Genomic DNA, 12,935 nt, shown 5'->3' with positions numbered 1-12,935 from the left:
GCCTTATAAGGTCACGCTATTGAAAATGCAATGTGGTCTTTCGAGAGGACGGAAGGAGTGCATAGTGTCAGGTATAACATCTGTTTGTGATTGACAAGCCATCACAAAACAGCATAGAACAGCTGTGCTCGACTTCATACAACTACCTGGCGTTTTTCCTTTGTTTAGGAATAATATGTAGTACTTTGTCCACCTTGTAATAATCCTATCAAACCAAAACAGTTTTAACATCGAGCATTTCCATAATAGTCGACTTCGAAAGTGAGTTTTTGAACTCCGTAGCTTTGTGCTTTCCATTTTTCTCTATTACATGTTGTTCCACGGCCTCTGATTAGAATATTCCCGGACAGAATTTCCTTTAACATATTTATAGAAAGTGTGTTTTCACTAATTAACCAATGAGTTTGGTCTTTGTTGGCTGTGGATCCAGCCCAGTCGGAGTCTTTGTTCACCTCTCTTACACACATCAGCTGTCACACCCACCCCACTGCTGTTCACCTTTAGAAAGAACCATTCAGTAAACACTTAATCGTTTCTGAAACACAAAAACATGGTATTTTATACAGTATATATTACATTGACAATCTTTAGAATCCCCCTTCGAGATTTAGATAGTTTTTTTTCTTCCACAAGGCCTGCTTTTGAGGGCCTAGTTTTACCCTAATACAATGGCCTGAATGTGTAACCCCTACAGGAATTCAGCCAGAGTTTGGACTTTTCTCTGTCACACACGACCTGCTTTCAGAATGACTGCCAGGGTTGAGAAAACGAAGATATGAGACTACCTTAAACATTTAAAGTGGAACAACCATTTCAGTAACGAGTGCAATAAGTCCAAGTAACAGCAATAGTTTAGAAAAATGTATATTATTTATATTTGAGAAACATAAGATTATTTAATCAATGAATGAACATGCAAAAACATAGATATTGAAAAAATACTATTTAAAAAAAATCTACCTGCAATAGAGCATGCTGGGAAATATGATAATCATGGGTGTGTTTTTGGTTCAACTTTGGTTATTAACACCAACACTGGGGTTATTTTACACCACTGAGTGTTAATTTAACTCTTTACATTCAGGGACAGGTTAATGCAGGGGCTTACCAGGGCTGAAGCCCCTGGGCCCAGGCCCGTTGGGAGCCCAATTATTACTACAAAAGGTAATAATAATAATAATAATAATAATAATAATAATAAAGGAAATATACACAGTATACACTAATATATATATACACACACACACACACACACACACACACACACACAGTGTATATTTCCTTTATTATTACTTTTTGTAAAAAATATACAGTTGAAGTCGAAAGTTTGCATACACTTAGGTTGGAGTCATTAATACTCATTTTTCAACAACTCCACATATTTCTTGTTAACAAACTATAGTTTTGGTAAGTCGGTTAGAATGTCTACTTTGTGCATGACACAAGTCATTTTTCCAACAATTGTTTACAGACAGATTATTTAATTTAGAACTGACTGTATCACAATTCCAGTGGGTCAGACGTTTACATACACTAAGTTGACAGTGCCTTTAAATAGCAGAAAATGATGGCATGGCTTTAGAAGCTTCTGATAGGATAATTGACATAATTTGAGTCAATTGGAGATGTACCTGTGGATGTATTTCAAGGCCTACCTTAAAACTCAGTACCTCTTTGCTTGACATCATGGGAAAATCCCCCCCACAAAAAAATCTGCCAAAAACATTGTAGACCTCCACAAGACTGGTTCATCCTTGGGAGCAATTTCAAGGTACCACGTTCATCTGTACAAACAATAGCACGCAAGTATAAACAACATGGGACCACACTGGTCCATCATACTGCTCAGGAAGGAGATGCATTCTGTCTCCTAGAGATGAACATACTTTGGTGCGAAAAGTGCAAATCAATCCCAGAACAACAGCAAAGGACCTTGTGAAGATGTTGGAGGAAACAGGTACAAAAGTATCTATATCCACAAAGATGGTACTTTTTGGAGAAATGTCCTCTGGTCTGATGAAACATAAAAAAATATAACTGTTGGCCAGTGAAGCATGGGGGTGGCAGCATCATGTGGGGGTGCTTTGCTGCAGGAGGGACCGGTGCACTTCACAAAATAGATGGAATTATGAATGAGGAAAATGTATGTGGATATATTGAAGCAACATCTCAAGACATCAGTCATGAAGTTAAAGCTTGGTTGCAAATGGGTCTTCCATAATGGACAATGACCCCAAGCATACTTCCAAAGTTGTGGAAAAATGGCTTAAGGACAACAAAGTCAAAGTATTGGAGTGGCCATCACAAAGCACAGACCTCAATCATATAGAACATTTGTGGGCAGAACTGAAAAAGCGTGTGCGAGCAAGGAGGCCTACAAACCTGACTCAGTTACACCAGCTCTGTCAGGAGGAATGGGCCAAAATTCAGCCCATTTTTTGTGGGAAGCTTGTGGAAGGCTACCCAAAACGTTTGACCCAAGTTAAACAATTTAAAGGCAATGCTACCAAATACTAATTAGGTGTATGCAAATTTCTGACCCACTGGGAATGTGATTAAAATAAATAAAAGCTGAAATAATTAATTATCTACTACAATTATGTCATTTCACATTCTTAAAATAATGTGGTGATCTTAACTGACCTAAGACAGGGAATTTGAACTGGGATTATTAAATATATTCCAACGACCTCCGTTATGCCTTATCTGAAACTCAAGCTACCATATTTGCAGATGATACTACAATTTCTACAGCAAGACCCTCAGTTCAACAGGTACAGCAGGCATTACAAGGAGATTTGGAGAATATCAGGGAGTGGGTTTGCCGGGAACAAACTTGTTGTAAACACCAAGAAAACCGAAGTTATGTTAGTCTGTTCAACTAGGAAAAGGCCAACACAGCATGGGGTACAATTAAGTATGAGGGGAGTACAAATTGAGGAAGTGGCAGAAAGCAAACTACTAGGAGTGCATCAAGACAACTGCTTATCAAGGTAGTCTCAAATAACTAATCTATGTATAAAATATATATATATATATATAACTGCATGCATGATCAGAAGGATAGCTAAATATTTACCAGAAAAGATTCTTGAGCAAATAACACATTAATTAATTGAGAGTCAGGTGAATTACTGTTCTGTGGTCTGGGGAAAGCAGCAGCAAGTGAAATTAGGAGGCTGCAGATTGCACAGAACAAAGCAGCAAGGATTGTTTTAAGGTGGAGATATGGTTCTTCTGTTGTAGTCATGCGCAAATGCTCTTGGTTGGTCATCAATCAACTGAATTGAAAACAATATGCTTATTTTATAATTTACACCATTTAAAACAGCCAAACTCTATTCACAATGGTATTCCGTTGGTAAGAGACAGACATGCAGTAAATACTAGGAATAGATTGTACACCATCTGTGTTGTCCAGACAGAAAAGAGAAATAGGCAAAAGAACATTTCGATTTAGAGCAATAAAGAAATTGAATAATTTAACTGAGCAAAGTAGAAACCTTTCATATATATATATATTTAAACAATACTTTCAAACCATTTAAGTATAATACATAGGAAAGTTGTGCTGGATTATGGTAGATGAAGAATCTATCTATCTATCTATCTATCTATCTATCTATCTATACAGTGCCTTGCGAAAGTATTCGGCCCCCTTGAACTTTGCGACCTTTTGCCACATTTCAGGCTTCAAACATAAAGATATAAAACTGTATTTTTTTGTGAAGAATCAACAACAAGTGGGACACAATCATGAAGTGGAACGACATTTATTGGATATTTCAAACTTTTTTAACAAATCAAAAACTGAAAAATTGGGCGTGCAAAATTATTCAGCCCCTTTACTTTCAGTGCAGCAAACTCTCTCCAGAAGTTCAGTGAGGATCTATGAATGATCCAATGTTGACCTAAATGACTAATGATGATAAATACAATCCACCTGTGTGTAATCAAGTCTCCGTATAAATGCACCTGCACTGTGATAGTCTCAGAGGTCCGTCAAATGCGCAGAGAGCATCATGAAGAACAAGGAACACACCAGGCAGGTCCGAGATACTGTTGTGAAGAAGTTTAAAGCCGGATTTGGATACAAAAAGATTTCCCAAGCTTTAAACATCCCAAGTAGCACTGTGCAAGCGATAATATTGAAATGGAAGGAGTATCAGACCACTGCAAATCTACCAAGACCTGGCCGTCCCTCTAAACTTTCAGCTCATACAAGGAGAAGACTGATCAGAGATGCAGCCAAGAGGCCCATGATCACTCTGGATGAACTGCAGAGATCTACAGCTGAGGTGGGAGACTCTGTCCATAGGACAACAATCAGTCGTATATTGCACAAATCTGGCCTTTATGGAAGAGTGGCAAGAAGAAAGCCATTTCTTAAAGATATCCATAAAAAGTGTTGTTTAAAGTTTGGCACAAGCCACCTGGGAGACACACCAAACATGTGGAAGAAGGTGCTCTGGTCAGATGAAACCAAAATTGAACTTTTTGGCAACAATGCAAAACGTTATGTTTGGCGTAAAAGCAACACAGCTGAACACACCATCCCCACTGTCAAACATGGTGGTGGCAGCATCATGGTTTTGGCCTGCTTTTCTTCAGCAGGGACAGGAAAGATGGTTAAAATTGATGGGAAGATGGATGGAGCCAAATACAGGACCATTCTGGAAGAAAACCTGATGGAGTCTGCAAAAGACCTGAGACTGGGATGGAGATTTGTCTTCCAACAAGACAATGATCCAAAACATAAAGCAAAATCTACAATGGAATGGTTCAAAAATAAACATATCCAGGTGTTAGAATGGCCAAGTCAAAGTCCAGACCTGAATCCAATCGAGAATCTGTGGAAAGAACTGAAAACTGCTGTTCACAAATGCTCTCCATCCAACCTCACTGAGCTCGAGCTGTTTTGCAAGGAGGAATGGGAAAAAATTTCAGTCTCTCGATGTGCAAAACTGATAGACATACCCCAAGCGACTTACAGCTGTAATCGCAGCAAAAGGTGGCGCTACAAAGTATTAACTTAAGGGGGCTGAATAATTTTGCACGCCCAATTTTTCAGTTTTTGATTTGTTAAAAAAGTTTGAAATATCCAATAAATGTCGTTCCACTTCATTAATGTGTCCCACTTGTTGTTGATTCTTCACAAAAAATACAGTTTTATATCTTTATGTTTGAAGCCTGAAATGTGGCAAAAGTGTCGCAAAGTTCAAGGGGGCCGAATACTTTCGCAAGGCCTGTATATATATATATTTTTTAGACTGAGTGTTCATCGGGTCAATATGTTAGTGTATTATGTCTTATCTATGAGATAGATAACCAAGTAACCAAGTAAGCCCTTAACTGTATTCCATAACTTTTTACAATCATTTTTACAATCAATAGAAGCATTGTTGTAAAATAACGTTTTTGTCTTACGATTCAATTTAACTGCATAATTACATAATGTTCTATAATTCGGTTAATCAATTTCTAGTTCAGATTTGGCTGCTAAGACTTTTGCCATATTTCTTTGAGAAAAAGCCTCACCCAGTTCAACATCAATCCATGGAGACGGACGAGCCCCAACTGTACTCTTTCTTACTGGGTCATGATGGTCCCTTACCTCAGTGAGCAAATCAGTAAAACATTCTGTAGCGTGATTTAAATCATCGTCTAGATAAATCAGCTCCCATTGTACAGCAGCCAATGATTAAATCGGGGCGGCAGCATAGCCTAGTGGTTAGAGCATTGGACCAGTAACCGAAAGGTTGCAAGTTCAAATCCCCGAGCTAACTGCCCCTGAACAAGGCCCACTGTTCCTAGGCCGTCATTGAAAATAAGAATTAGTTCTTAGTTAAATAAAAGGTAAAAATGTATCTTGAACACAATCCTTGGGGGATTCTTTGGAACCTTGGTGTTCGTGGTTATGGTCACAATATTATATATGGTCTGTCCAGCCCACTGGCATTGATCTGGCTTTTAAGCATTGCAGAAGATCGGTGACCCAAATTAGTTGATGATCTCGTAGTATCATTAACCATTTGTTTCAAACCACAGTTCTCGGCGTATCATCAATTGACTTCTATTTGAATGATTATGATCCTTCCAATTTATATTCAAATAAAGATAAATATATGTTGCGTCTGTGGCCTGGTCCTACCCAGTCCTGTCATTCAGATAGGACACCTTAGAGCTAGGAGATCTATACACACATCCTACCAATATGGGTGCCTGGCGAGGTAGATCTACTTGAGCCCATAGTGCCTCTATTTGACCTACATTAAGGCCATCCCTCCTCTTAAAAAGGTATATGATTCTGAATATACAGTGCTACACCCCCGCCATCCCTATTCCTGTGCCTAAGTAGACAATATCCATGGATGTTCATTTGCCCATCATTTACAGATGAATCTAAATGTGTTTCGGTCAAAGCCAAAATATGAATATTACTTATGTTGACCAAGTTAAAAACCTCATGTATTTTGTTAGGAAGGCTACATACATTATGCAGCCCTTTCCTTATCAAGTGGAGATCAATATAGCATATATCTGTTAATAGTTGAAGTTGTCATGATACACTAGAACACACAAACTCAGATTTGAACATTCAATTAAAATAGCCAGGGAGTGACTCTAGAGTCCCGATACAATTGCCCGTTGATGTAAAGTTTATCCATCACCACGGAGACTCGTTGATTCAGGCAACGCTTTTCCTTCATGATGGGATACATTTTTTTCTCCTTTCATTGGTCTCACTGGGGAAGTGATCATTCATTCCAAAATCAGTGTTTCTGAGTCCTCTGCCCCATGTTCTTCGTCATTTCCTTTTTGCTTCAATTTGTCAAAACATGCAATAATAGCCCGTGGCCTATTTCCCAGAGGCCTTGCCTATTCTATGGACTCTGGAGGAAGTGACATTATGCACAACATCAGTGGGCAGTTCCAGTTGAGTTGACATAAAGTCTCAGACAATGTACTCACAGCCTCTGCTGTTGTCATTCTCCGGTATCCCTGAAAACATTAGATTGTTCCGCATTGATCGACACTGTGCATCAAGCAAGGTTTCTTTACGTTGTTTGTTCTCCCTTTGCGCCACCTCCACCTTGCCATGAATAGAGTCTATAGTACCTTTCAGCGCAGTGTTCTCTTTCCTTAGATCATCAATCTGACATTGGCTGAATTCCAGACTGGCACATAATGCATTGATGTCCTCTCGTAGTATATCCAAGATATCAAGTTTGGCAAGCCGTTCATTGATGGATTTAAACAAGTCAACATCCATAATCAGTAAACCTCTCTCCACATGCGCCCTCTTGATTGGGGATGGTTTGGTTTCATCGTTGATACCTATTGGCCAACTTGGATTTGGTTTGTTTTGTTGATTGGGTTGGTTGTCCTTAACAGTGCTTTAATCCTCTGAAACCAGCGACATGTTTCTTTGAGTCAATGAATCGTTCCAGCTCTTCAATGGATTCCGAATCATCCAGTGTGTTAGCAGGCAGAGTAAAAACAAAAACAAAAACAACGTTAACTTATCTAGCGTCTAGTCAGTATCTCCAACTCGATCTCATGGCAGCTTGTGTGTTGCAATGAGACTCAAAACCCTATATTTAACCCCCAAAACATTGGGACGCAATCTCTTAGAGGAAAACAAAACGGAGACAAATAGCAGAAATGATTTCTCACCGACTTTACTTTGGAGAGACATAATCAATGCAGTGTGTGTATCTGATAATTTCTTTAGAGAAGACAGGACACTGCTTAGCCCTACTGAGGCGTACAGCAGTGTCCTTCTACTCCAATCAAAACACTTTGTTCGAACAGGTGCACCACTCATTTGGTTATTGTTCTGTATTTGCCCTTTTCCTAGTATGCCAGGTGTTGGTTTCACAGCGAAAAGAAGCTGCTAACACAAGGATGCATAAGAAAAGGCTCTTTTTTTTTTGTCTCGCAAATGTTCTGGAAAAACATCTGCACTCTCAGCCTCACATCTGTCAGGAATAAAGCCACTGTTTACCTTGCCTGTGTGTGTGTGTGTGTGTGTGTGTGTGTGAGAGTGCGAGTGCTTCAGTATTAATATGCATGACTTTGCACAGTCTGCATTTAAAAAGGGCTAATGGCTCAATGGCATAGAAACAACAGTTCATTCATACAGGCGTACAGTCATTATACTGTATATACAGTAATGGTACAAAATTGGCATGGATCAATGTTGAATGAATTTGATTAATTTGTCAAATTCAAGCAGAAAGTATTTGCACACCAGCCACTACAAATATCCACTTTATTTATCAGAACACTAGAGTGCATTCGGAAAGTATTCAGACCCCTCGACTTTCTGTTACATCACAGCCTTATTCTAAAATGTATTAAATTGTCCGCCACCCACCCCTCATCAACCTACAAACAATACCCCATAATGACAAAGCAAAAACAGGTTGTTAGAAATATGCAAATGTATAACATTTTCAAAACATAATTAACACATTTACATAAGTATTCAGACACTTTACTCAGTACTTTGTTGAAGTGCCTTTGTCAGCGATTACAGTATTCTTGGGTATGACACTCCCATTCTTCTCTGCAGATTCTTTCAAGCTCTGGTCAGGTTGCATGGGGAGCGTCGCTGCAGCTATTTTCAGGTCTCTCCAGAGATGTTCGATCGGGTTCAAGTCCGGGCTCTGGCTGGGACACTCAAGGGCATTCAGAGACTTGTCCCGAAACCACTTCTAGGTTGTCTTGGCTGTGTGCTTAGGGTCGTTGTCCTGTTGGAAGGTGAACCTTCACCCCAGTCTGAGGTCCTGAGCACTCTGAAGCAGGTTTCATCAAGGATCTCTCTGAACTTTGCTCTGTTCATCTATCCCTCGATCTTGACTAGTCTCCCAGTTCCTGTCGCTGAAAAACACTCCCACAGCATGATGCTGCCACAACCGTGCTTCACCATAGGGATGGTACCAGGTTTCCTCCAGATGTGACGCTTTGCATTCAGACCAATCTTGGTTTCATCAGACCAGAGAATCTTGTTTCTCATGGCCTGAGAGTCCTTTAGGGGGCTTTTGGCCAACTCCAAGTGGGCTGTCATGTGCCTTTTACTGAGGAGTGGCTTCTGTCTGGCCATTCTACCATAAAGGCCAAATGGGTGGAGTGCTGCAGAGATGGTTGTCCTTCTGGAAGGTTCTCCCATCTCCACAGGGGACCTCTGGAGCTTTGTCAGAGTGACCATCAGGTTCTTGATCATCAACTCCCTGACCAAGGCCCTTCTCCCTGGATGCTCAGTTTGGCTCAGTTCTTCCATTTAAGAATGATGGTGGCCACTGTGTTCTTGGGGACCTTCAATGCTCCAGAAATGTTTTGGTACCCTTCCCTAGATATGTGCCTTGACACAATCCAGTCTCAGAGCTCTACGGACAACTCCTTCGACCTCATGACTTAGTTTTTGCTCTGACATGCAGTGTCAGCTGTGGGACCTTATATAGACAGGTGTGTGTCTTTCCAAATCATGCCCAATCAATTGAATTTACCACAGGTGGACTCCAATCAAGTTGTAGAAACATCTCAAGGATGATCAATGTAAACAGGATGCAGCTGAGCTCAATTTTGAGTCTTATAGCAAAGGGTCGGAATACTTATGTAAATAAGGTATGTTTTTTTATTTTTAATACATTTGGGAAAAAATGCAAAAAAAAACAGTTTTTGCTTTGTTATTATGTCTGCGTAGATTGATGAGGAAAAACATTTATTTAATACAATTTAGAATAAGGCTGTAACGTAACAAAATTTGGAAAAAGTCAAGGGTTCTGATTACTTTCCAAATGCCCTATATACACATTATAGCTGTATCACTTCATGAGCAGGTGATCTGGGATTGGTACATCCATTTTGGGACTTTTAAATCAAAATCAAATTTTATTGGTCACATACACATTATTAGCAGATGCTATTGCAAGTGTAGCGAAATGCTTGTGCTTCTAGTTCCCAGAGTGCAGCAATATCTAACATGTAATCGAACAATTCCACAACATCTACCTAATACACACAAATCTAAGTTAAAGGAATATGAATATATACATTATAAATATATGGATGACAACATTTTAATTAAATAAAGCCATTGATTGTTGAAGAATCTAACCGCTTTGTTGTTTGAATCCCAGAACAACTTATTGCAAGTGTCATATTTCTGTTACATGTACTGTACTTGAAATAGGTATTTGAATGACTGCGTATTTTTTTCTTTCAATTACACTGGGGCTGAACTACACGCCAATGTATTTTGTATTCTCAAAATACTGTAGGTTGTAGACATTTTGTGGCCCTGCTCTTCCCCTGTATCAGAAGTCTTTTTCTGTAACCATTACTGAGAATGTTGTTGCTGTTCGGGTAATTCAAATGATCTAACTCTTGGAAGTAACTAACATATGTATTTGAAATACAAGTATTTTGTGGTTTATTTTGATACATTGATCTTTATGGCATTTTGCATGTGTATTTTATCATTGTATTTGGTCATTTTTGCCCATCACTGGATGAGATCAAAGTCCATAGCCTAACTCATATGGTCTGGTAAAGGGACAATGTGGGAGTCAATCATCATCAAAGCGGTCACCGCCTTTTAACGAGACAGGCGACTTCAACTCAATCGCACACCGGTGCCTCGGCCAGAACCAATGAACTCAAACCTGTGCGGGTTTGTGTGTGCAACCTGTGCGTGAGTGTGCGCATGTGTGTGTGCAACCTGTGCGTGAGTGTGTGTGTGTGTGTGTGTGTCTGTAAGACAATGCCCATAGATCTCCTGGAGTAGTCCAGTAGTCTAGAGAGACATAATGAGTGTGTGAATTGCTACAGAGGGTTAAACAATGACAGAACTGATAAAACAGCTCATGAGAACTGGGTTGCGTATTCATGCAGTGTGTGTGTGTGTGTGTGTGTGTGTGTGTGTGTGTGGGTGGGTGAGTGTGTTCACTTTTTATAACACTGCTCATAACATATGTCTACTTCCTGTTGAACAAAATCAACAGTAGAGCAATCCATGGTTCTGTCTTAAATGTTCTGCCGTGCATGCAGTAGCTGCTTTAGAAATGGTGGTTTCTCCTTGGTATCCTACGCGTTCGATTCATTTCAGTAAAATACTATACTACACAGTGTATGCTTATACAGTAGGAAATAGAGGCAGACTGAAGCACAGTTTCATAAACAATAGAGAGAATAAATCAAAAGTAGTCCCTAGACTTAAGACTCAATGGTAATTTACTCTACTACTAAAGCAAAACACTACAGAATCTGACAGCACACTCCACTTCCCATAAAGCAAAGCAGCCGTCTCTCTACAAAGACACAATACATGATGCTGGGCTCATTGAAAGGGTCGTTGTGATTGTAATTAACTGCAATAATACTCCTGTTTTGCATCCCAAATAGCACTCTATTCCCTATATGGTGCCCACCTTTTAACCAGGACCCAATAGGGCTCTGGGCAAAAGTACACATGGAGACTCCTCTTGGCTAGATAGATAAATCATCCAAGGGGACTAGGTAGGATCGGGGTCAGTTGATCAGAAAGGATTTGGGGTTAGAACACACGAGGAATGAGGTCTTTGCGTGTTGGTTTCCTGCCGTTACATCAGCAGGAAACCAACACGAGGAGAGCAGGCAACAGCCTTGTGGGAGAATAGCAGGAGATTTGGAGAAGAATGGACAAGGAAAAGCCCCATGAATGTAGTTAAATTATTTCAGGAGAACTGCGCTAAAGCACACACAAGGCTCCCTCGATCCCCCCCCAAAATTAGGCACGGAGAACAGAAGACCCCCATAAACAGATTAAGGAAGACGGGGAGGTTGGGGGGGTCATTCCTCTACCTAGAAGCTGAGAGGGAGGGATGATAAGTAGGAGACAAGAGGGTAGAGGAGGATAGGGGGAGAGGGGAGGAAGAGGTGGGAACCCCATAGACGGTGTTATTTATACGTTAGACTGACTAGAATGGCCTATTCCGTACTGGAGCTGTTTCCGTGGGAATGACTGGCATGTTGCACATAATAATACCCGTCGTAAATACTGTACTTTTATTTTTTACAAAAGCACCACAGTAGGGATGGACTTAGAAGTAGACCCTCTGTATTCCTTTGCTCAGACAGGAATTAAAGATGCACTATGCAGAAATCGCTCCGCCATTTCCTGGTTGCGAAAATTCTAATAGTTGGCCTAATTTCAGTTTATGTGACAAAACAAGCAAGTATAGTGTAGAGAATCATTGTATCATCTACACCACTGTGAAATGTATTTTCCACAAACAAAAACATTGTATTTTCAGCCGTTTGAAGCTGGTGTACAAAACTGAAAGTAAAGTACTCACCCTGGCATCGCCGTTGGTGGGTCTTGGGCCGTGACTGAAGGCTTGTGCCGGGTCCTTGTGGTACACCTTCAGGCAGGAGTGATCTGTGATATTCCTGGAGAGAGAAACAGCCGAAGTTTGACGAGGTGCCCAGATTATATCACTATCGGACAGCGGTCTGTCTCCTCTAGCTGCGAGACTCCTATACCGAGACATTGGTGTGTACTCTGACAAGGCTATGTCATACACAGTCCGTGGTCTGGTGTACTGACCGTACACTGGCTGAGACATCACGGTGCTCTGTCAAAAGTGTCCAATTAGTCCAAAACTTGTCTAGTAGTGTTACGGTAAATAGTTTTCCTCAAATAAAGCTCCTATGTAAAGCTCTCTCTGCCTAGATGTGTTCTGAGTCAGCTAGTACTCCTGCACTCTACCGTACCAGTCTGCGAGGAACAAACATGTGACAACTTTTACAGCCCTGATAAAAAAAGATGACGGCTAGTCATAAAGTAAACATCCCACCACCGCAAGAACATTACAGATAGAGAACACTTGTTTTTCCATTTGAGCCCAGTGTGCCGAAAACTTGTACCCTACAGAAATTCAAATACACAA

General features: G+C 40.3%; 1 protein-coding gene across 18 annotated transcripts in view; it reads right to left on the bottom strand.

The window, feature by feature from the left end:
• Positions 1 to 12,935, bottom strand: part of LOC139420449 (sickle tail protein homolog) — a 163,084-nt gene that overhangs the window by 25,589 nt on the left and 124,560 nt on the right. For all 18 annotated transcript variants that reach the window (XM_071170592.1, XM_071170609.1, XM_071170593.1 and 15 more), the window contains one exon: positions 12,342 to 12,435. In XM_071170592.1, the coding sequence (XP_071026693.1) occupies positions 12,342 to 12,435 (94 nt within the window). The remainder of the gene's footprint in view (positions 1 to 12,341; positions 12,436 to 12,935) is intronic.

Source organism: Oncorhynchus clarkii, chromosome 11 (assembly GCF_045791955.1).
Source record: "Oncorhynchus clarkii lewisi isolate Uvic-CL-2024 chromosome 11, UVic_Ocla_1.0, whole genome shotgun sequence".
In the NCBI taxonomy this organism is placed as follows: Eukaryota; Metazoa; Chordata; class Actinopteri; order Salmoniformes; family Salmonidae; genus Oncorhynchus; species Oncorhynchus clarkii.
The sequence above is the reverse complement of the archived record's forward strand: the minus strand, read 5'-3'. Positions and strand labels throughout refer to the sequence as shown.